This window comes from Lagopus muta, chromosome 12 (genome assembly GCF_023343835.1).
Source record: "Lagopus muta isolate bLagMut1 chromosome 12, bLagMut1 primary, whole genome shotgun sequence".
Lineage (NCBI taxonomy): Eukaryota > Metazoa > Chordata > Aves > Galliformes > Phasianidae > Lagopus > Lagopus muta.
In genome coordinates this window covers 3,004,171-3,028,464 of record NC_064444.1, presented here as the reverse complement: position 1 = coordinate 3,028,464, position 24,294 = coordinate 3,004,171, and the positions used below count along the sequence as shown (strand labels likewise).

Below are 24,294 nucleotides of genomic sequence, written 5' to 3'. Positions count from 1 at the left end.
TGTTCTAGAACAACTTCATGTTCCAGCTTCACTTTGCAGTGCTTGTTGTGCTGTAGTAAATCAGATTATTTTTTGTTTTCGTTATTGGAAAAGTTCAGAATTTGCATGCTCGTGCAGTAACATGTTTAGTGCAAGCAGAGCATTGGACTCAGTGTCTGCTAATTGCTGGCAACCAGCTTGGAGCTGGTGTTAGCAAAGGAAGAGCTCTGTGAAGCTATAGCTCTCCTGTCACTGGGTGATTGCTTTGGGTTCCCAAGTAAATGATAAAAGCGCATTGCTCTCATTAAAAACAAAATCTTCACCTCTGTTCTAGCATTACTTAAAAAGTAAAGTAATGGCTGTTGGTTTGGAGCCACCTCCTTTTTTGCAGAAGGAAAATCTCCAGAGGGAAAAGCTGTGAATGAGAAATATGGAGGTGGCATTGCTGAAACTGCCCTGCTTTGGAGGATGGAAGATAATGAGTCTTCCCATGGGTGTGGAGGGTATGCTGCTCTCATAAAGTAAATGATGTCTGTGTAAGGTGATGGGATGATTTTTATTCTACTCCACCTTTTCCTCCCTAACTATAGCCAGCTTCTTCAAGCTAGTTACTCTTTGTGGCAGCTGCTGTTTGTTTGAAATGGAAGAATTCCAGTAAATACCTTATTTTTGGTAACAAAAAGAGGAGAGTACATAACAGAATTGGTTTTGGTATAAGGTGACAGAGTTTTGGCAGATATCTTTATGATTATTGATCAGTGCACTGTTCTCATTTAAAATGGTACATCGTTGATGAAAGCTAGTGGTAATGGAAGGGCACAGCCTGCTCTGCTTTTGTGCATATTTGAAATAGAGTCTTCATGATAAATTAGTCTGCTTGTGTTCATACTAGGCAGAGGTGTGTGAAAAATGCCATACTTCCTTTAGCTGTAGGGGTTCTGTAATAAGGTCCAAGAAATCCTAACTGACAAAAAAGGGAGAGCAGAGTCATGCAGTGTTGGCATTCTTATTTATTTATTTTGTTAAGCCTGTGATTGCTTAAATGGAAGGAAGGCAGAGTTGCACTGACTCATGGTCTGTGCTGACCTGCATTTACCTAGCTCAGATCTGTCTCCAGGCACTGCCTGCATTTGTTCATGTTCTAGTTCCAAGCTCCAGGCTAGTGATAAAGGTCTCAAAGCTGGGCTAAGTTTGCTCACAATTCATTGGGTTTTCAACTGTTAAAAGCATTTATGTGCTTCCCCCCCCCCCCCCCCCCCCAAATCAACCTTATTTCTGTAGTTCTTTTTTACAAAAATGGACAATTTAATATTTAGTAGTTTGGAGTTTTTTTTTATTCAGTCTTTCTAGAGGATAGCATAGCATTTTTCTTTCCAGAAACTTATCTGCCTAAAATACTGCTGTTTTGGCTGTGATACAGCCGTGAAGACAGCCAGTGGTCGATCTCAGCTCCTGGATATGGGAGCTTGCCCATTTTGTGTTGTGCTTTTTAAGCACCTTAGCAATATGTTTCATGGGGTTTGAAAGATCAGAAGGCTTCGTGTCAAGCAAGCGATGGTCCATGTGCTAAGGTAAGACTTAATGGATTTCAGCCTCAAAAGGAAGGAAAGCTGAAGAAAGGTTGTCTTTCCCTTTTCAAGAAAACTTAACCAAGTGTGAAGTAAAGGGTGTGAGAGAAGCACTTTATGTACTGCTGGGATGGCTTTAAGATTTAAGAGTATTTTCTCTACTGATGACACCCAGGTGTGCTCATACACACAGCTTTCTGTTGCCAGCACTGTCTGCAGGGGTCAGTTCCTTCCTCTACTCCAGCTTATCCTGAGAACTTCCACAAAACAGACTTAGACTTAAAGACATCTTCGTGAGCAAATTGTGTAGTTTGTGGTATATGTGAAATAGCTGAATAGTTTATGTATATGTGAACTAGTCTTTACTCGTTATGCCTTCTGCTTAGATAGAGTTGAATTATTTCTTGCCACCAGCAAGTAAAAACTGCATTTATTATTATTTTTTTTTTACTCCAGTGGAGAAGCAGTTGAAGTGGGAGCGTTTGCAATTGGAAAACTAATTTGACTGCAAGATCTGAAGCTGTTGGTTATCAGATGAAAGCCAATTCAGTGCTGCTTGAAAGCAAGAGTTGACACTTCATTTTCCTAGCTTTCTTATTGCACAGGTGATGCCAAGATAATGATGCATGAGCAGTGCTATTTCTACCCGCTTTTCTAGGACAAGAGCTGTGTAATGTGTTCCTCTGGAGAGGGTTCATGTGGCTGCACTGGAACAGCAGCAGAGATTGCATTCCAGGCAGGGGGTAACATTTTGGAAGTGCTTAAGGGAGAGCACAGCAAAAATACCCAACAGACCACATGGAAAGAGCTTGCAGGTCAGGCACTGTGATCCTTTGGGGTCCTCCAAGAGTATTTTTCCCCTTGTTGCAATGAGTTGTGTTTCTGCTGCTTTTGTTTGCTTAGTTAAGATGTTGACTAGTTATGGTAGAGCTGGAAAAGTGCTTCTGCTTTTATTACTGTGCTATGGAAAACAAATTTTTTTGGTGAGGATTTATTTGGTTAATTGTCATTCTGTAATTTGTGGTACAAACACAGGCAGTTAGCATTGAGGATTTAAAGATGATGTCATTGATGGAACTCTTTGTTCAAAATGGCATAAAATTTGCTGGAATGCAGACATATTTCACACTATTGTAATCAAATTGTAGGGATTAATTTAAAAGGGCATTTCAGTTTTATTGTCGATTTTATTGGTGTTTCAAATGACTGTTAAGAAATCCTGGGGGTGTTGCTGCGAAAGAGGTGTTTGACAGAACTTTGGGAGGCATGTACTTGACACAGGGGAATTCAATCCCTGCCAGCTTCAGTGGGCTCATCCAGTACTCTCAGCTTGTAGGAAAGAAAAAAGTACACTGGGAAAGTGGTAGACACTGCTTTTGAAAGAAACTGCATCTGCAGTGTGTTTGTATAATGTTCTAATGTGTCACAATTATAGTTAAGAGGGAGGCAAAGGGAAGGGTCTCTTTATATTGTGATAACAGGAGCTCAGAACTCCAGTTGTATCTGATTCTGGTGTGTAGCAGCTTTTTTATATTACATAAGGATGTTTTGAGTTTAGTTCTGGACCTTTAATTACAACATTTGAATAGGTTTAATAACGTATTATATGTGTCTGGCATATGGTCAGATTTGGTTGCAGTTGTGAATTGCAAAATGGAACGGATCATCAGTACTCCCCAGGTATACTGCCTTGTTTTTCCATTCTAGGCAGAGGTCTGGAAGCAGTGGAAAGGTGATAGAGGTGGATTTGTTTCTCCCAAGAGTTCCCCAAAGTCTCCTCTTCTTCAGCCCCCTGCAGGAGAGCCTGTTGTTTTCCACCTGCTTTTCTATTATTAGCTACAGGTGGAAGATAGTTGAAATTCATGATTTGAGAGTATTTTCACACTGTTGTTTATCTGTGGCAGAAATGGAGCTCACCGCCAGGCTTTCGAGTTATTTGAAGGATCCTTGAGTGCTCTTAATGCCAAGTTGATGGTTGTTCTTTAAAGGTGGATAATCTGGAGAGCAGCAGGAGAAATGCAATGCGAAATACGTACTGCTGGAAAGAGAGAGGATTGCTTCTTGGGAGCTGGAGCAGGAAGCTTGTGCGTAGGTTGCAGGGTAGTTGGAAGGTAGATCAGATTTAACTCTGAATTAAGCCTCTTGGGGATTATGTATCTTCAAATGTAGGTCTAGGGCCAACATTACAATAGGAAATTTTCACAACTCTGTGATGTCATGACAGAGCTTTCTTCCCAAATCCGGTGTTTGTAGAAGACCAGGCTCTCCTCCAAGCATTATTCCTGCTCTACCTTGTGAGTTGCCATTGACATCGTTTATTGCTGCCTGGCATGCTCTGCAAGCTGATGCCCATGTTTGTCAGGGGGTGTAGATTTATTGATTTCTGAAAAACACAAGTGCTTAACTGTAACTGGCTGTAATTTTTAGGTTGGATGTCAGGGGGAAGTTCTTTACTATGAGTGTGGTGAGGTGTTGGAATAGGCTGCCCAGAGAGGCTGTGGATGCCTCATCCCTAGTGGTGGTCAAGACCAGGTTGGACGGGGCCCTGGGCAGCCTGGTCTGGTATGAAATGTGGAGGTTGGTGGTCCTGCCTGTGTCTGGGGGGTTGGAGCTTCGTGATCCTTGAGGTCCCTTCCAACCCGGGCCGTTCTGTGATTCTATGTGAATTCTGCTTGGAAGCAAGCTTAATTTTTGTCTTAAAAAGAAATTTTGTGAATTTCTTGGAGTAATGAAGTTTAGCTTTTCACTACTGTAATCTTGTAATTTTGGGAGTATTTTTACATTGCCATGCGTATTTTGGTTTATGTAGTATCCATAGTAATATATGTGGATAAGAAAGCAAGATCCCGTCTCATCTCCACGTGACTCTTTCATCAAAACTTCTCTCAGTAGTAGTATTGCTCAGGGAAGTGATGTGTAGTTATCTGTGCTGTTCTAGAAGGTAAAACTGATGGTGTGTGGGGCTTATGTGAGCTGACACCACTCCAGTGTCTCACTTGTTTACTGGTTTAGAATTGGTCACGGGTTGCGCTGGAGCTCATGCTGTGGCTGCCTCTCTTGTCTGAAGGAAAATGCAGTGTGTAGAGTTTTGGTGGCTGAAATAGTTTGCTAAAGACTTAGGGAGAGTGAGGGCTGGGATGCAAACAGGTACGTTTCTGGCTTTCAACATATGAGCCATTCTGTTTGCCTGTATCTTAAAATACAGGGTACTTTACTATGAAGGTATGAATTGCACAGAATGTAAGTCCTTCTTTAACAAAAATCTTTTTTTCTCTTTCATTTGTAGTATATTTTTGGGGAGTTCAGCCCTGATGAGTTTAATCAGTTCTTTGTGACTCCACGTTGCTCTGTTGAGGTAAGATCTACTTTTCCTTACCAACGTTTTAAAGCTGCACCTCTTAGCATATATTTGAAATATAACTATGCAATTTTTGTCATTCTCTTAGCTTGCTAATTTACAAACTGAAGGTATCGAACAGAAGTCTTCATGTATGAGGATGTTAAGTCAATTTTTAGAAATAAGAAATGGATTATTCTGCCTTCTTCCTGTCATCTTTCAGAGCTGCAATAGCTGACGTAGCGATAAGATGTGGAAAATGAGTTATTCATCCCTACCATCCCTATTACCTGCATTTAATTGCCTTTTTCTTTCCTATTTCTTAAGAGGTGAATGTAGATAACTTTCAGCAGTGTTCTTAGTTGTGAGTAAGGTGAGCTTCTAAATCTTTTGAGCCTTTTGAAGCTGTTTTTTGTGTGCTTTAAGTATTTTCAAAAGAAACTCTAATTATCAAACCTACTCTAAAAACAAAAGGGCTGTGCATGAGATCTGAGAAATGAGAATGTGTAACTGGTGTAGTGTACCTCTATCAGCAGTAGAGATGCTTAGAGACTGTAGGCAGTGGGTCAGAAATTGAAAGATAACTTCTACTTGCCTTTAGGGATAGTTTTGTATCTTCTATGGGAGATGGGAAGCAGTGTAGAATGGATTTTCAGGTAAAATGTTTCTTCTGGTTTTTATTATGTTTCCTCACCATTAAATACAGTAAAAGCAGCATGATGCTTGTGTCACGCAGCAGGTATCCTAACGTGAAAGTGTTGGATTTCAGCTTCTTTAAAGCTGCTCTCACAAAGCATGTTGAGGAAGCATGAACCTTCAGTGTAAAACGAAGCAGGACTGCTTCAAATACCTGTCTCAAGAGCGAGCACTGCCTGCTGGTTAGCTGTCAAAAACAAAAACTGATGAACAATGTTCCTTAAATTTGTCCTTGATCTGGTTCACTTCAACGTTTTAATTATCTGCATGATGGAAAAGAAGAGCTAGATTATAAAACTGAGGTGGTATTTGACATAAATTCTGTTTGAGGACAGTGCCAGCCCTGGGAGTCCCAGCGCCTGTTGGTGCTGGTGTCCTTCTGAAGTCCCTTACTTACCTATTGTCGGAGACAAGAGACTAATTAAAGCTAAAAGTTGTCTGTAATTCTCTTCTGAGGTAACTTTTTGAACATATGTTCTCTCAGATACCAGCTGGTTGAATTTATTCAGATGACCTGGTTGCATGAAACAAGTAAACTCAGAAATCTCTTCTGTACACGTAGTGGTGATTAACCAGGTGTATATATTGACCAGGAGGTGGGCTATTGTTTTTTTTTTTAGTCTTTTTTTCCCACTTGCTATTTTAGTAAGCCATTGGAATCAGAAAAAGGAATGGATTACAAGTTTCATTGTGGACTGAGGAGTGTAGATTTAAATGGTAGTTTTTTTTTCTTAACTGTAAAAATACATATAATCTCTGTTCAGTGCTAATTTAGATAATAGATTCTTAACAGCTTGGAGCCTCTCTTCCATTTTGATTTTTGATGTGGAAATTTGATGTACTGATAAGATGTTCTGTTGTTTACAGGTGGATTTTACAATATACGTCCTTGTTAAGTGCATTGCTAATAATGTAGTTATATAAGTATTTTCTAGCTAGCTCTGATAAATCATTGTCCACAGTGCTTTAAATAGGTAGCATTTAAGGATTTTTAGTTCTGTGGAAGCAAAGACTTCACTGGATGCCCTTGAAACTTGTTGTGCTGTTAGATCAATATTATAGCTCCATCAAACTGCCTGATGTCTCCCACTGGAGAAGGGGTTCAGCTGTTCTCCAGGCAGCTGTGGGGCTGCTATGTAGCAGTGGCAACCAGTGTGTGGCAGGCACAAGAGAAGAGGCATTCACCTGCTAGGGAAGACTAGGGAGAGGCAGTGGAGGAATTAGAAATTGCCCACCTCTGATTATACAATAGAAAAGGTTCTATCAATCTTTAAGTCCCTAAAATGGTGCCAGTGTTTTATACTGGAGTAGTTTACAATCCAGATGGTTTCTGTGTGCTGGGATTATGTTCTGCTTAGATTGATCATCAGAAGTACTTGTTTTTGTTAAATGTAATTACTTCAATGTTAGGTAGAATGTTACCCTTGAAGCATTTCAGCTAGTAGCTGAACCAGGTCAAGAGTCAGAAGATATTCACACCTAAACCTTTTGTATAAAGCTCTGATTTTATTCTTTCTTGAGTAACATGGTCTATCTTTGCTTCAGCTTTTACTTGAAAGGAAGATTTTTTTCTTGTTTTCAAAACTGCAGTGAGTTGACGAAGGAGGATCTTGATACTGCGAGGTGAAGTGGTTTAGAAGTTGATGAGCCTATGGTGTGTAACCAAGATAATCTTTATCTTTCAGTAATGGTGGTAATCTGCAAGGACACTTGAAGCTACAGTAAAGGATTTTCTAAATATAGAACCATGAGTTCAAGGCACACTCTCAGAAAATTAGACCTTAACAGCGGGGTTATTCTTGAAGTATCCAGATGTTTCAAATGGAACTGTTATTAATGAGAATTTATTTCATTTCTTTATACAGCTTCCCCCTTACAATGAAACAGTTCCATGCGGCATTAAGTCCACAGGTAAGTGTTTCATCGTGGTGAGAATTCAGCATCCACTTCTGAAAATGTAGTTTTGAAACTTTCCCTAAAACTATACAGGTTCTCTTTAGTTTTAGAACTCAGCAGTGTATCATCAGGTTGCTTTTTTTTTAAGCCCATATGTTGTAAGGGACTGTTTGAAGATGTCGTGTTAAACATCAGCTGATCAGCGTGGATGTACTTCTCAGTTGTGCTGCCACAATCTTAACATCTTGCTCAAATAGTGTAGAATGTAACTGTAAAACTGTGAAGTGCTGGTCTTGCTGGCGAACTTGTACAGAAGGAACTACTGGAGTTTCTTTTGTGAACCTTAGGGAACATAAAGGAAGCTGGGATTTACCCAGACATAATGAGAATGACACAAATGTCATCTAGATCTTCTTCCATTTAATCCAGATGTTTAACTGGACATTTCTCAGAAGTACTTACAAAGACCCAAATGCACATATTTAAGAATGAGGTATTATGCTTAGCAACTTTGGCCTTGCATTTAAGAGCAAATAAGATAGTTATAAAAGGGACAACAGGCCCTGCTTGAAAGCACTATTGGAAATCAGGCAGCTTTATATGTAGTGTAAGACTAGTTTTAGGATCCCAAGTAATTTTAAACAGGAGTTTGACAAGTTCATTAAAAGGGCTTTATGGTGGTCCAAACTGGTACTGGTGGCAGGGGTGCCCAGTTCTTTTCCCCTGCTTTGTCTAACTATGGATTTAAACCATAGATTTTGATGTTAACAAGCTGTACAGAAAGTTGGTTTGTACAAATGTTTTTCAGATCATTCCTAGATCCTGAGAGAGTCCCTCCCAACCTTGAGATTAGGTAATGACAGTGAATTAGGTTTTGCTTGAGAAGTGTCTTTAATGGGCTTGCACTGTACTGTGCATGCATGTTATTGCTTTGGTGGCTGCAGAAGAAACTGTGGCAACTAAAATGGAATGCTGTGCTTATGCAGAATATTTGTAATTACATTGAGATGACACGTACTGACCACGTTGTCACTCCATAGCCTAATTTTTTCTACTTATCTCAGCATTTAATTTTATTACATAATTAGAAGACTTGTTAATACTTACTAGGAATAATCGAATCACAGCTGAAGCTCTAATATTCAGACTAATTAGTACTAAGTGTTCACAGCTTTGGTTATTGTACGTAGACTTTGTCCTGGAAGCGTTTGCTGATACTTGTTTCAATATGCTGTCATGTTGTTCCTGACAGATGCATCTGTTTCAGTCCATTCACCCATTGTACTGTGAACTAGATTGAAACAAAATTGCCCAGAAGCCAAGTGGAAAATCAAAACAAATAGAAAAAAATCACCTCATTTTTCAGAGGAGTTTCACACAATCTTTTGGCAGATGAGCTTCTGCCAGGCAGCCTGTAGACTAACTGTAGGGTAGCTATTGCTGCTTATTATTTAATTCCTGCTGTAAGGTGTGAAGTTAAATTCCTTGCTTGCAATCTCCTAATTTGTATTTAATGCTGGAATATCAGTTGTGCTCTTGGCTAGATTTTGTCCAATGGAGTTCATGTTGTGCCTTCAGCTAAATTAACCTTCTGCTCAGTGATAAGCCATATTTTGTTTTCTGCTCTCTTCTTGCCCTGGGTTGGCTCTTGTGATTGTCTAGTCCATGGTATTAGTCCACCAGAACAGAAGAAAATACTCTCTTGGACTATTTTTCACCAGGTTAGTTTTGGGCAGCGCAGGTATGGAAGCTTACAGGAGGAGCTGGCGAGGAGGAAATACCTGAGACCTCTCACTTTGGGCTGTGGTAGAGTTAACTCACAAAAGGAAACCCCTGTCTTTCTTTCAAAGCAAATTATTGTTATTTTTTTTAAACCGAGATTTTGAAGAAGAAACAAATCCAAGATCATTTGAAATTGGTAGGAATTTGAAATGTGCAGCCATTCGTTTTTACCATCATTGAATATTACACGTCACCAGTGGTAGAGAACTAGCTCTCAGTTTATATGTGAGCTAACAAGTTACTACAGAAGCAGATGAACTAATCTGCAATAGTGTCCCTTAAAACCTATGCCCTGCATTTGCAAGCAGACAAAGCAGTGACTGGTTGTGAGCAGAGTCACCCTGTGCACAACCCTGGTGAGCCAGTTAATGCTGCTGCTGAGCAGAGTGAGGTGATGCCCGAGATCTCCCAGCCCTTCCCTCTTAGGTGGATATCAGCAGCATCTTTCCACCTCCCTGCCTCTGAGCCGCTGATTTTAGAGAGAATTGAGCCCTCTCTTCTGGTGACAGGCAGTGACTGCAGAATTAATTGGTGAAAGGTGGCTTGACAGGCGTGGTATTGGAAAATGCATTCACTCAGGTGTGTGGGGAGGGCTGAGCAGGTCTGAAGTTCAGGCTCTTGTTAGCACCCTGAAGGAAAGTAATCAAACCATTATGAGGAGACTTTTCTCTCTCTTTTCAAGTTTCCTTCAGTCTAACTGGCAGCAAGATTGAGACATCAGATGTGTTTACTTCTCATTTGGTTAAATAAAGCACTGAGAGAAAAGCAATTAACATCCGTATTTACGTTTTTATATTGGCATGAAATTATATTTGGAAATTGTGTGAGATATTGATCATGTAAAATGTTTATTATTACTTGATTTTTTTTTTATTTGTTTGTTTATTTGTTTGTTTTAATTGTAGTATTGTTATTGCATGTATCAGACCTCAGCACACGTTGAATGTGTGTTAGTCTTCATTTGGTGTTATATAAAGCTGTGCATTTCACTTATTTTTTTTTCTCTGGTTAATATTTTTCCCAGATGATTTCTCTAGATTGCACTTGAAAGGTTTTGGAACAGTTTTGTTGACAGTTATGTATCAAAATATTCTCTAGACACTGTCCTTCCATAGGAGGATAACAGATAACAACCTTAGATAACAGTCTTAGAAGCTTGAGATGTGCCTTTTAGCTTCACATCTTTTGAGGGAACATAGGATGTAAAAATGTCCTTGAAACAGCGACCTTTGTATCATAGAAAGACCTGCAAAACTAAATGACCAGCAAGCACTACGGTGTGGACTTACCTTTAACAATTCTGAGATGCCAGAATTTCATTGATTTTATCTCTTCATGGAAGTAGTTATAAATAAGTTAGGCAGTAGCTGGAGCACATGCATTGTAAAACTGAGTTCCATGAAATTGCGATGCTTTGTGACTGACAATATGCAGTGATACTGCAGCTTGCTGTGGGAGTATTTGTCTCATTTCTTTAAAGAATAAAATGCAACCCACCAGTTTTTCAGCACTGGCTGTACATATGAGTTGAATGTTGACTTACAGTGGGGTTTATCTGTTATATGAGACTGATCTCAAGGTGAGAAATACATCACAATGTCATAGCCGTGGATTTGGCTGTCATAAAACGTGGTAAATTATTGATGAACAGAGAGTTCAGAAAGCTGCAATCACATCGTTTCCATACAATTAAAAGTGTTTTTCAATTAGTGATGGTTATAATAAACCTTTACATGCCAGGGAAAAGAAAAAATGTGAGATAGCTTTTAAAGGCTTGTGCTTTCTAGGTTTCTGTGGAAAAAGCTGGCTTTGGAAGAAATGTGGGGTTAAATATTGCACTATATTCTGTATGAACTTGTTCAGTAACTAATTCAATTCAGAATATTTCTAATGTCATTGGGTTTAAGTTGCTCTTAGTGGGTCAGTTTAACAGGTGCTCCTTGCACAAACAGGGCAGCAGTTTTGAAAATTACAAACTCTGCTTAAGAAGTGCTCCATAGATCTCAGGAAAATGATGTTTTGGAAATGGTCTTTAGGCTTGATGCAAAGAATAAGAATGGTTGTTGTTAGAGAGAGGGTTGCTTGTTTTCTGAGTTGCAGGAAAATATATATATATATTTTTTTTTGTGTGTGTGTGGTTTTTTTGATGGATGTCATTCAGTAACTCAGGTTTACTTTCTTTTATTCAGGGGAGGAATATCAGAGAATTGAATTTGGTGTTAATGAAGTTATTGAAACGGAATCTTCTGTCCTAAACAACACCGACTACAGTATTTCAAGCACTCTGAATCCTCAGGCTCCAGAATTCATTCTCAGTTGTGCACCTGCTCAGAAAACCCCTGATGACAGCCTGGGTGAAACAAACTACAACTCAATTGACTGCCAGTTCTCTGACCCAACCCTCACTCTGGATAGTGGTTCTAATGCTGAAAATGACGGCTTGTCTGGAGGCCTTGGACAGAGGGAGCGTAAAAAGAAGAAAAAAAGACCCCCTGGATACTACAGTTATTTGGAAGATGTCAGTGATGGCATGGCTCCCACAGAAGCTCTTGTAAATGGCCACGCAAATTCCTCGGGACTTAACAGTATCAGCACTGAGGATACGGAACTGACGGGGGACATCCCCTCTCTGGCCACCCCAAGGACTTGCAACAGCCCGGACAATTCTGTGGACTTCGTTCACGAAGCTGTTTCTGATGATTCTGTTTCTAGCGCACTAGACAATACCAGGACTGCAGGGCAGCCTGAGGTATGCAGGGTTACTAATTCTGAACAGTTTTGCATCCCCTCAGAGACTGGCAGAGATAGCCCTTTAAGGACAGCTGTTGTACAGCCTTATGCTGGTACTGATACTACTGAAAGTCATGGCGTTACTAATGGACAAACACTTGAATCCTCTGGTGAGGACACAGCTGCCAATGGGGTAGAATTGCACACTGTGGAAAGCACTGACTCAGACCAAGCTAAGCCTGAGGAAGCTTCACCTACTACTGAGGCAACAGCCACGGTTGCAGGATCAGTCCCTGTTAATCAGCCTGCGAAGTCGTGGGCTAGTCTTTTTCACAATTCCAAGCCCTCTGCTTCCACATCTGTGGTCTATGTTGAGACTAAGTATACCCCTCCTGCCACATCTACTCTGGTCCCTGAAAAACAGGTTGAAGTCAAAGAGGGGCCTGTTCCAGTTTCAGAGGATCCTGTAGCCATAAAGATTGCAGGTATAGTTATTACACACGAGTGGATGTTACAGTTAGAAGAGTACTATTAACTTTGCTTGTGAACAGGAGTGTACAGTATTGATAGGGAAAGTTCTTAGGGTGACTGTTAGAATGCAGCTATGGCAGGTGTAACTTTAAATGAGCTGTTTACCTTAGTAAATATTGCAAGGTGTTATCATTTGAGCCAGGTGCAGTAAAAATACTGCTGCTTTTCAAACAGTGTGTTTAAACGATATGTGATTTCTAAAAAAACAGACTAGTTGCATCCAGCTGTGTGGTATTGTAGCAGGGAGGGTGTGTTAGAAAAGCTTGTGTCATATTACCCAGTACAGATTATGTATAATGCCTTGCAGCAAAATGTGTTAATGTATTTATTCCAAAGTAGCTAAAATTCTTGATTGCTTGCAGTAGCACAAATGTGATGGCTGGCATTATTTTGAAGGTTCTGCTTCAAAAATTCCAATTCAGGAGACGGTCATTGGGTTTATTGACATGCTGTTGGAATGATCCATCTTCCAAATATTGAGGAATTGTCTTTAACCATTTGAAAGTATATTATTTTATTCAGAAACAGTGCTATCATGGTCTATTAAAAGGGTAATCATAAGAAACTGTCCAAAGGGTGCGTTTAGAAAGATTATGTGATATAAAGGCTTGGACTCTTGGTATTCTCTGTGGTTGTTATGAGAAATACTAGAACTTGAATGTGATTGTTTTCCAACTGAAACTGCAAAAATATGAAGAAAAATAGCCTGTTAATTGTGTTTTGTCACTACACAAAAAAAAACTATTTAGAAATTGTGAAATAGTCCATGTGGAAAACCTTGTGTGAAATCCCACTGATTTATGCCAGAAGTTAATTTAAAAGCACAGCAGCAGCTCACATGTGACAACATCAAGATGAAGCTCATTCTTCTACTGCAACTGGAAGCTGATGTGGAGATTTCTGTTCAGAACAGCCTGCAGCGTGTACCTGCCTCTCATCCACTTGTTCACTCAGTAGTGGTTTCACAGCTTATGACTGTCTGTTGAGGGGAAAGCTAATTCTGTGTCTCTTTCACTTGGGTGTCACAAACACAGTTGACTGTATGGTGGTTTGTAAGAACCTGAGCGTGCAGAGTACTTCATGCTTTCAGAAACTTCAGCTGTCAGATGGTGATGAATCTTAAGACTGTTTTGTGGCAACCATAACAGTAGAACTGCCTACCACAGTTGTAGGCTTGTCTGGGCTGCTGCAGCTTTAGCTTTGTAGACATTGACTGTTTCTGTACAGTTTTTTGCCACCAGGTGGGAGCAGTGCCTTTTCTTTTGTCTCTAGTATATTGACATAGCAGTATTCCCATGCAGTTTTCTTTTACACCTTCACTGTTGAAGAGGATTAATATGATTATCAATCCTTTCTCAGTGGAAAGGAATCCATCTTCTCACCGTGGTTAATTTAGGTAGGAGTTACACTCTAGATCACATGCACCTGATTTCACTATAATATGGTTCCTTGATGATCTGCGTTCCATGTATACAGTGCCTTGCTCTGTGGAAAGAGGGGAGTTTCTTCATTTTCTTTTTTAAATGTTAGAATTGCTTGGGAAGAAGTACATCAAGTGCTTTGCTTATACATAAAGAAGTACAAATCAGATATGAATTGAGTTCAACAAGCAAAAGGAGCAAGTCTTCTGCTGGAGCTCTGAGGCCCTTCTGTACAGCTTTTATTTGAGAACAGGTGCTTGAGACACAAGAACAAAAATGTCTTTTCCACAGACAGATTAATTTCACCAGTGATTACATGGGGATTAATGGTTCATAGGCACCTTGAAATTAATTTGCTGCTATTTCATTCAGTCTGCAGAAGCCTGTGGCTTCTTAATCCTCAAATGTGAATGAAAGCTCACAGGATAAAGAGGTGCGAATCAGGGCTAGTAGGTAAAATACTTCAATAGACTTCATGTTACTCTTTGTTGGGGAAAAATTACTGAACAGTTTTAGTAAGTGGCTGAGATGTGCTGTGTGTGCATCTGGCAAGGAGTCAAGGGATGGTCACTTAACTGAAAATACAGGAAAATTCAGTGAGGGAATCTAAAAAGATATTTGAAGTCCTGTTTCCTTGCAGTGCTTCTGTTGTGTAGGTGATGGAATCAACAGTGCATATAAAGTTTGTTTTGCTTCAGGCAGAATTTCTCATGAAGAACACAAACATTAAAACTTGAATAAATCTGGAGTGCTTTTAAATTAGGAGGTAAAATCCAATAAAGATAAGTGTCGAAGGATGTGTCAGAACAGAAATCAAGTGCATGCAGACAGTATGAAGGAAAAGTAGTTGGTAATAGTAGTAGGGAGTAAGAGAATCTGTAAATTCTAGGGAGTTCATACGTGTCCCTAGTAAAGTTTAAGAAGGCTAAATGATATTTCCAGTTTGTGTTAATACTAGCTCACGTAGGAGAGATTGAAGATGGCTCTTAGAACTCTGTTGTTACTGCTGGGGACTTGAAGTTGGCACATCTTCAGGCTTTAGTTCTGCAGGGAGATGCAACTGTGGTGGAGAGAAGTAACATTCAAAAACCATGTTGTTTCAGCAAGCCTGGGAAATTTGGATTTATTTGTTTCAGAAGAGACCATAGGACTGACTATGGCTCTAACGTCAAATATCTGAAAGAAATTTGTGAAGGCTGCAGTGATTCATTGCTTTCCCAAGACTGTAGCAAATAAGGCAAGAATTGCTTCATTTGTCACAAAGATTCAGTGCTACAGTAAACATGGAAACATTGTTCTAGGTTTGTTTTCAAACCAAAGCCATGTTTCATAATTACGTACCAACAAAAGGGATGTGAATTCCTTCTGGTTAGTGATGTGTGCTTTATAGTCAGTCCTGACACTTTAAGAGACTTTTCTTGTGATTGTGAGTGTATTTTGCCTTTTTATGATGCTCTTGTAAATATTACTGCCTAATTTTAGATGTGGTATGAAAATGTGGTATGGAATGTAATCATGAAAAGCAAACATCTTTGTGTTGAAAGAAAACTCACTGCAGTTGCTTTAGACGTTGTTTAGTTTTATGACCACAAGAGGATGCTAAAATCATGGTAATATTTTTATTCAGTGTGACAGGAGATGGGGAAAGATACATTTAACCTGCAAAGCTATTGGTTGATGTTAAATAAGAGTTATTTTCACTGTCTTTGTCCTTATTTTAAACAGTGATTAATTATATTAAGATTGAATGATGTGGACAAGATATTTAAAACTTTGCTGCATTAGTAGTGTATTCTGAAAAACTTAAGTTTTAATAACTTCATGGCAAATGTGTCTCACTGTGGAAGAGTTCTCATCTGTAGCTGTGCTGTGTGCCCTTTCAGGCGCCAGGTTCCATGTATAACAGAGCACTGAGATCTGTCTTCTGGTTTTAATCAGAATTACTGTCAGCGGGGACCACGGTGCGGTGTGTAGCATGATGGCTTTAGAATCACAGAATGGCCTGGGTTGAAAAGGCCCACAGTGATCATCAGCTCCAACCCCCTGCTGTGTGCAGGGTCACCAACCAGCAGCCCAGGCTGCCCAGAGCCACATCCAGCCTGGCCTTGGATGCCTGCAGGGATGGGGCATCCACAGCCTCCTTGGGCAGCCTGTTCCAGTGCCTCACAACCATGTGTGTGAAAAACTTCAGAAGCCCTTGTGTTTATTATAAAACCAAATAATCCTCCCAGTAGGGAATTGCTGTGATTTGATTTTTTGTGTGTGTGTGTGTAGTTGCACATGCTGCTTGTCCATCTTTCCCAAACTTTAAATGTGCCAAATCCAATATTTTCCTTGAACAAGTTCTATTTAAGTACCCAAACAACAGGTCAGACTTCTAGGAAAAGCTCCCCTGGTTGCTTTCCACTTCATAACTGCGACAGACTTAAACTTAGGTGCTATGATTTCTCATTTTTAAACTTGCATTGCTGATCTATTCAGAAGTGTGAAAACAGTGAGAATTATATTATCGTATAATCCTGTCGATTTTAGAAGCAGTAAATAAAGCACTGTTCAGAAAAGTGTGCTAATACCTGTCTGTGCTGTTTGCACTGAAGATATTTGTGCCATAAGCTAATGTCTACTGAAATCTGTAAGCCAATGTTTCCATATCAGCTTTACTTGCTAAAGTTTCTGGGAATCTTGTTGACTGATGTGTATTATTTTGTAATGCCTCAGCAGATGTTTGTTTTTGATTGCTAGCATGTGCATTTAATTGATGCTAAATGTACCGTTTCTTATTCTGCAGAATTACTGGAAAATGTAAAACTAGTACATAAACCAGTGTCTTTGCAACCTCGAGGGCTGATCAACAAAGGAAACTGGTGCTACATCAATGCTGTATCCTTACCTTGAGAAAATGAATATATAAATGTATAATGTGCTTAATTTTTCTAATTTTTTTCCGGGTTGGATCTGGTAAGCTTTCTAGAAAAGCCTTTGTCTTCACATACTGTGCTACTGTTCAGGTGTTTAATGTCAGCATCTGCAAAGTCCAGGGGCTTGTGGATCACTGAGCCGAGCATCCAGGGTTCCCTGCAGCTGTTGCAGTCGTCTTCACTGCGAAGTATTCCACCATCCAGTGTTTGCACTGTAGTTAATGGATTAAGAATTAAGTTTGCATATAATCTTTAATATTACTTGAATGTGATTTGGTTGATACACAGGTTGCTTTCTGAATATTTCCTTAATGCCACCGCATAGACCCTGCAAGCCTTGGTTGCTTGCCCTCCAATGTATCATTTAATGAAGTCCATTCCAATGTATTCAAAATCACAGCGGCCGTGTACGTCAACACCAATGATAGACAGTTTGTAAGTAGCTCCTTCTTTAAAACAAAATCTGTGATCTAATTAAGCTCATTAAGAATTATTTAAGAAATCATTGCTTACTGTAGTTGATGAATGCTATTATACATACAGAAGACTGTTTTTTTTTTTAATGACAGCTGGCTTTCATAATGAACTTAGTATTTTATGTTTGAGTTGTGAAGGCAGATACTTCCTGTTGCTTTAGTATAGTTTTTAATTAGTGTTCTGTGTGCAAAAGTGAGCTGTGAGAACTGGTTTCCCATCTCAGCATGTTAGCAATGGTCTGGTTAGTTTTTGTCTGAACTTTATTTGGATTTCTGTATTGGTAGTCTAGGATTTTTGGCTGTCAGTAATAAAAATAATCTAATCTTATGATTTTTCCCTTTAAGTCTTAACATGCTGCTCATGTGTAGTTGTTCCTTCCGTTCTGTTTCAGTGTTCGTTTAATGAATGAGTTCACTAATATGCCTGTACCTCCTAAAGCAAAACAAGGTGAGTGGGGGGGGGGGGGGGGGGAAAAAAAGGTCTTAAAAGCACAATTGGAAAGTTTTGGGGTAGGGATCCATGCTGTGTGGTGCACTTCAGACCTTTAAATGCTGATGCTTGATCCCCCTTGTGGGTCTTCAGCCCTTCAGGTTTTCATGCTATCTTTCAGTTTACATTTAGTTTCCTGCCAGTGGCTTGTTTTTCTTTATTGGTGCTTTGTATAAAGAAATCATGTGTGTTAGGCCTTGCATTTGGTAGACCCAGTGTGCAAGCACAGTAAGAATAGGGCTTTATTTAAGGGTTTGTTTGATTGTTAGCCTGTCTTCTGAGAACATATCCTTCCTAACAAAATTGTTTGGTATTCACTGTGTTTATTCCATTTCCTTCTTCGTGCATTTCCAGCTGTTTTGTTTAACAGCTTGCTCAATTGCGTTTTCTTAACTATTCAACACTCACATGACTTCAGAAGAAGGACCAGAGTAAATCTCTTCAGCAGTTAGGGAATGCCTGCAGTCAATGGCTTTTAATTCTTCTGCATCCTATGTGTGTACTATAGCAATATGAAAACTTTGAAAGTGTATCATTCTTGATAACATATGGTTAAGGCCAGTGACAGTTAAATAGTGAGGAATAGAGTATTTTTCAATGTAAGTACATTCTTAGAAGTTTCATTCTTTTGTCTCTAAACCAAATCTGTTACATTGCTAACTTATAGAAATAAAAATCAGTTTCAGGAATGTGTTTATGTAACATTATAAGAAAATGCCATGAGGACTTGGTTGCTCCAGTGATTTCCAAACAGTTCAGACATTTCTGTGGTTTGTTGTTTTAAAGTTTTGTTTCTGTAAAACAAATCTTACTGTCTTATGCAACTTACTTTACTTCTAGGTCATTTTAATTGTGTTTTAGTGTTCAAGTATTTTTTTCTGATGCATTTTATTGCCATTAGGTTGAACTTTTATGTCAAACGGGTCGTAGTGTTTCTTGGTTGGGTTTTTTTGTCGTTTTTTTCTTCTTGCAGGAAGGAAAAGTGAGCCATTAAATTATAAACACTTTAAAGCAAAAGAATTAAATAGAAAAAAACATGCATAGAAGGAGAACTATTTTGTGTGTGTGTGTGATGTTATAGATACTCTTGTGATCTTCATACTGTTGAATATAAAAAGAGAGTTTTGAGTTTTCCAGACCATGAGTAAGTCAGTGCAGAATGCTGCTTTCTGAAAAGTGTTGTGGATAGGAGTTGTGTCTTAAGGATCCCGAACTTGAGTTACTTGGCTGAAACTGTAATAAAACTGTTTATAAAAGATGATTTTGGGTTCCAAAATCTGTGATGTTTATTTCACACATCACTAGCAGAATGTAGTAAAGCTTCTATATGCTGCTACTTATATGTACTTCTCTTTATCTTGCAGCTTTAGGTGATAAAATTGTGAGGGACATCCGACCAGGAGCTGCCTTTGAACCTACGTATATCTATAGACTTCTGACGGTTATCAAGTCAAGTCTGTCAGAGAAGGTGTGGCTTAAGAATCTTTGACTTGTGTAGTTGCATCACAAGACAGTTGCTATCGTTAGAACAATGTAAAAGCCATACATCAGTTTCTGTGCCAAAGTATCTCTAAAATGAACCAGTTGGCAGTTCATTGTGATTATACTGGACTATCACGGGTCGTACATTGTATGAAGGTGCTTATCAGATAAGTTTCACAGTTTGGTGTATCAGAATCGTAAGAAAAGGGGAACAGGACAACCTCTATTTTTGTAGAGGAGATAACATTGGTTTTTATTTTAGCAGTGTGCAGTTGTTTGTTTCTGCTTGGCTTTCAGCATGGGGTGGTTGGAGGTCTAAGACACTGCTTAAAGTTTAGTTTCAATTTGGATGACAGATAATGACCCAAAATGTCTTTTAGTTTCGGCTTGATTGCAGCTGTTGGTGTTAATTCCAAAGGAAGTTGCACAAATATGAACTTGCTTACATTTATTAAGTATTTACTGTCCTGGTAGGTTACTAACTCATGTTGAGTTGTTTTTTGAAGTAGGAATGAACAGATATTGTAGTAAAACTTAAATGTTCTTTGACTTTCATATAATCTACTTAGGTTACAGTGTTTTAAGCTTGCAAAATGAATAGGGAAGCCAGGAGTTGAATGTCTCATCTGCTTTTACATTATATGGCATTTTCATGCTTTCAATTACTGAAGAAACATTTTATTCAGGGCAGGCAAGAGGATGCTGAAGAATACTTGGGATTTATTCTCAATGGACTACATGAAGAAATGCTGACCCTAAAGAAACTTCTCTCTCCACACAATGAAAGTTAGTTTTCTTTGTTGCAAATTTTATTTCATTCAAGTATTTGTAAAAATGTTTCCGCTATTTTTATGTTAATTATGTAATATAGAGAAGTTTTTAGAGTGGATGTTGAGGTATGGATGGAATGCCATATTTTCAAGGATTCATTTTGATATTAAAATTGTTCACTGGGGATTTGGCTCTCTCCGTGGTAGATTTGAAAATAGAAATGCGTTTTGCCTCTGTTGAAGAAGATCTCTTTTTGGAAGTAGACACTCTAGACTAATGGCTAATTCAACACAGCATAGTAAATGATTTCAAAAGCCTTACTGACAAAGATGGAGAAAAGTTTTCTTTGAAATAAGTGTTGGATTTGTATGTAGTCTAAAACACCATTTTATTTTCCAGAGGCTTTATGTTTGAGTCCCTGTTTAAAAACAAAACACAGTTAGCCTTAGCCAAGTGCAGAGTTCAGGTCACCAGTTACCAATTTCTCTTCAGCAGGGTAGAAATTTTTAATGATATAAAATGATCATTCAATATTTTGTTCTCTGGCTGTGTGCTAAACCTTCTTTAGCCTCCTGACTTTGGCACTTGGAAAGATAATATTTGCTAAGCCTTGGGTTCTCTGTAAAATATCTGTGCAGAAAAGGAGTTGTATTTAATAATGCCATAATTATGCTTCCAGAGTAACACTTCACTTTCTATTTTTCTACTCCATAAACTTATAACTAAAAATATATGAAGCTTTATTAGAAAACTGCATCTGTTTACATACAGTCATTAGTGAGCTGCATTCTGTTGATGCTTGGATATGCCCAGATGTGAGAGGGCCAGGAATATATTCATTCTTGTTTATGTTTTCAAATCTATGGCCTATGAAATCTGGGTAATCTCTGAAAACGTTTTATCTTCTGAAAATAATTAATATATATTTTCCTTTTAAGTTCTGTATCGGTTTGCATGTTTCATTTGAAAAGAAAATAAACACAAAACTATTTTTCTTCACTTTAAGAACTCTCTGTTTCCAATGGCCCTGAGGTTCAGGCTGTTCACGAGGAAGAGGAGCAAGATGAGCAAGGAGAAGGCAGTGAGGATGAATGGGAGCAAGTGGGACCTCGCAACAAATCCTCAGTCACTCGACAGGCTGACTTTGTTCAGACTCCAATAACTGATATTTTTGGTGGTCACATAAGGTAGTACTCTTATTAAAAAGTTGTTGAGACTGTAGCTTGCTTTGCCTTTGCAGATAATTTCTTCCTCTGCTTTTCTTGCTCTGTTTTTCACAATGGATGAAAACAATTTCTTCAGGCTTGACAGATGAACATTTCTACTGTGAAGCACTTGTTAGCAAGTGAATCAAAGATAGGGATAATTAGAATAATTTTAAAAAAATTGATCCAAAAGATTCTTTGAATTACTGTAGAGTCTGAATCAGTTTAGTGAACAAAACTCCTGAATTGTTTATTGAGGTGGAGTTTGAAATGTATGCTTTATATGTGGATATTAACATTTAAAGAGTTCCAAAAAATTGTACACCAATTCTTGTGACACACTCCATGGATAGTGAGATTAGCTGAGAGTTAAACCCCATCCTGAAAAGAATTTAAATAATAAGAAATAGTTACCTTGTGGTTGTTTAAACACATGTGCTTCCCAGAAGAACAGAAGTTACGTGTAATAGTTAATAAATAAAACCTTAAAGGCCAGAGAAGTTTGGAAAAATGTAAATCTCTACAAGATGGTACAGGAATGAAAAGAATGTGGGCCATTGCTTACCTTCAGGTCTGTTTCCAGAGGAAGGCAGAAAGTAGATAGTGAAAGAGTACTTTTTGAAAGGGATGCCTCATTACTTGCTTGGGGAAATGTATAATTTAATACGAAAGCAATGTAAACACATAACTAAAAGCATATTCCAAAACAAAAATGCTAGACTTGAAGAATTATTTTTAAATTGGAGGCAGACGCTTAATTGCTGGTGTTTGACTCCATGTGTTGCCAGATATTCAGTTGAGAGGTGTGAATAATGTGGGCTCATACCTTCTGACTATGAAACGCACTGAAATTTTTCCTTAGGGATTTGAGTCAGACAGCTGGCAAATAAAATGATATTTTCCGTAAAAAAAAAATTGGCAGGCAACCATTTTATGTATTGCAATTCCACATTGATGGTATCTTCATGCACCCAAGGTATTGTTAACACTCATGGTATTTTTTTTATCACGATTGGAATCTTCGTCTATGTATGATTCCATTAAACTCGGAGGATGTCGAGAATGCTGTCTTCTGCAGAAATCCAGAACAAATAATGTGGAGGTGATACTGAAAAAGGCAAAAACATGCAATGAGCAACAGAACCACATGGTCCACTGCAACATCTGTTGTCTGCTTCCACCACACCCATTTCATTTAGCCTCCAAACTAGGTCACACCATTTGCCGCACAAACAGTATCTCCTGCTGTGATGCTGGAAAGCTTCCTCTGCTGAGGCTGAGGGTGGAGATAGGAAGGGTTGAATGCAGAAATGTTGGTAGAAATCTACCAAATGAAAGCATCAGAAATTGGAAGGAACGAAATGGAAAAAGCCTGGAATGGAAAATGTGTGGATTGGCACCTTCAGCCTGGGTGACTTTAAGCACTCCTTGGGTCTTCGTTTGACTGTTAGATGCCCATCAGGGTGTAATGGTTTAAAGAATTTATTGTTTATAGCAGCGTGAGGTGTAAGTGTGATGCACAGTTCTGTCAGGATCTGATTTGTTAGTATGCACAGTCCTTTTTGCTTTTTCAGCTTGTGTGAATTTGAAGTATGTTATACAAACTAGTTCACAAACCAGTTAGAGGCCTGCTAAATATTTCCATAAATATTACTTGTAAAAGAAAAAACATATATAGTAGGAGAGCAGTGCCTGTTTTCATTAGAAAAAAATATATATATCCTGAAACAATACTGCTGACTGCAGAGCTCTTGCAGTATGTGAGATTGACAGCAATGTATTTTCCTGTGACCAATAGAAATTTCTAATTATTCTACTTAAGTAATTGATCATAGAATGGCCAGGGTTAAAAAGGAGCACAGTGCTCATCCAGTTCCAACCCCCTGCTATGTGCAGGGTCACCAACCAGCAGAGCTGGCTGCCCAGAGCCGCGTCCAGCCTGGCCTTGAATGCCTGCAGGGATGGGGCATCCACAGTGGAAAACCAAAGTGCAATAAAGATTTTGCTGTCAAATCCATTTCTGTATAACATTTTTGAAGAAACTGCCATTTCAGTCCTGGTAACTAAAAAGAAAAAAGAGCTTTTCCTCAGTATTGTCTTTTCAGAATATCATCCATATTAGTAATTGAATCTTTAATACATGGATTTGGTAGCAGTTTTCTAGTGATCATTGCACTAAATAATGGTTAGCTTAAAAAGGAGCTGGGGAACGTATCCAAAAGCAGCAGGACTTACACAGTGCAGGGTTTGTTTATTGAAACACTGCTCTTGCCATGTTGAAGGTTTTGTCCTTAAATATAGCCAAGGAGGAAGCGTTAAGTGAAATAAACATGGTGCTGTTTTTCATATGCTGTCTTTCCTCTGAAGGATATGTATTTGCCAGTCTAAAGATGCATCGACTGTGTGTTGCTGCTTTGGGGTTTGGCCTGAATTGCAGGGGCTCTTTGGATAGGAGTTGGCAGTAATCACACCTGTATGTTAGCATTTCATACATGATTGAGAGAAATTTCAGCGTGCCTGCAGGAATATGGCTGTGTTAATTATCTTATTGCTTTCAAGCTTTGTGAGGCACTATCTTTAAGAATAAGCTTAAGAATATAATAAGCAGTTTATTTCTTCAGCTGTATAAAATCACATTTTTTAACAGCTGGGACTTTTCAGTGCAAAGTGCTGCTTTCAAAAGAAAATTAAATTCTTGAGTCATGCTTGATAGTTTTCAGGGAAAACAGGAAGAGTGCACTTAGTGCAGCGATGTGGTTGAAGAGTGAGCTATCTCACTGCACAAAACAATCTTCACCAAGCCACACTGCTGAAAGGCTGCAGCTGAGTGCCCTAGAAAAAATTATCTCATGCCCTGTGTTGTTAATATTATGGTTTTTCCAAAAGTCTCCCATTTCTGTACAGAGGAGTGCATGGACAAAGTCTGGACATTGAAAATGTTGGAAGGAGAAGGAAGTGTTGATCCTCAACAGAGGATAGTTTGTATTTCATGTGGCCAGATCTAACCAAACA

The 24,294-nt window shown here is 38.8% G+C and overlaps 1 protein-coding gene across 1 annotated transcript in view; it reads left to right on the top strand.

Moving 5' to 3' along the window:
* The window catches only part of USP10 (ubiquitin specific peptidase 10), a 44,672-nt gene that overhangs the window by 11,514 nt on the left and 8,864 nt on the right, over positions 1 to 24,294 (top strand). The window contains exons 2-10 of the mRNA XM_048958978.1: positions 4,834 to 4,902; positions 7,446 to 7,491; positions 11,448 to 12,473; positions 16,729 to 16,820; positions 17,184 to 17,293; positions 17,727 to 17,782; positions 19,189 to 19,292; positions 19,993 to 20,092; positions 21,084 to 21,264. Of these exons, the coding sequence (XP_048814935.1) occupies positions 4,834 to 4,902; positions 7,446 to 7,491; positions 11,448 to 12,473; positions 16,729 to 16,820; positions 17,184 to 17,293; positions 17,727 to 17,782; positions 19,189 to 19,292; positions 19,993 to 20,092; positions 21,084 to 21,264 (1,784 nt within the window). The remainder of the gene's footprint in view (positions 1 to 4,833; positions 4,903 to 7,445; positions 7,492 to 11,447; positions 12,474 to 16,728; positions 16,821 to 17,183; positions 17,294 to 17,726; positions 17,783 to 19,188; positions 19,293 to 19,992; positions 20,093 to 21,083; positions 21,265 to 24,294) is intronic.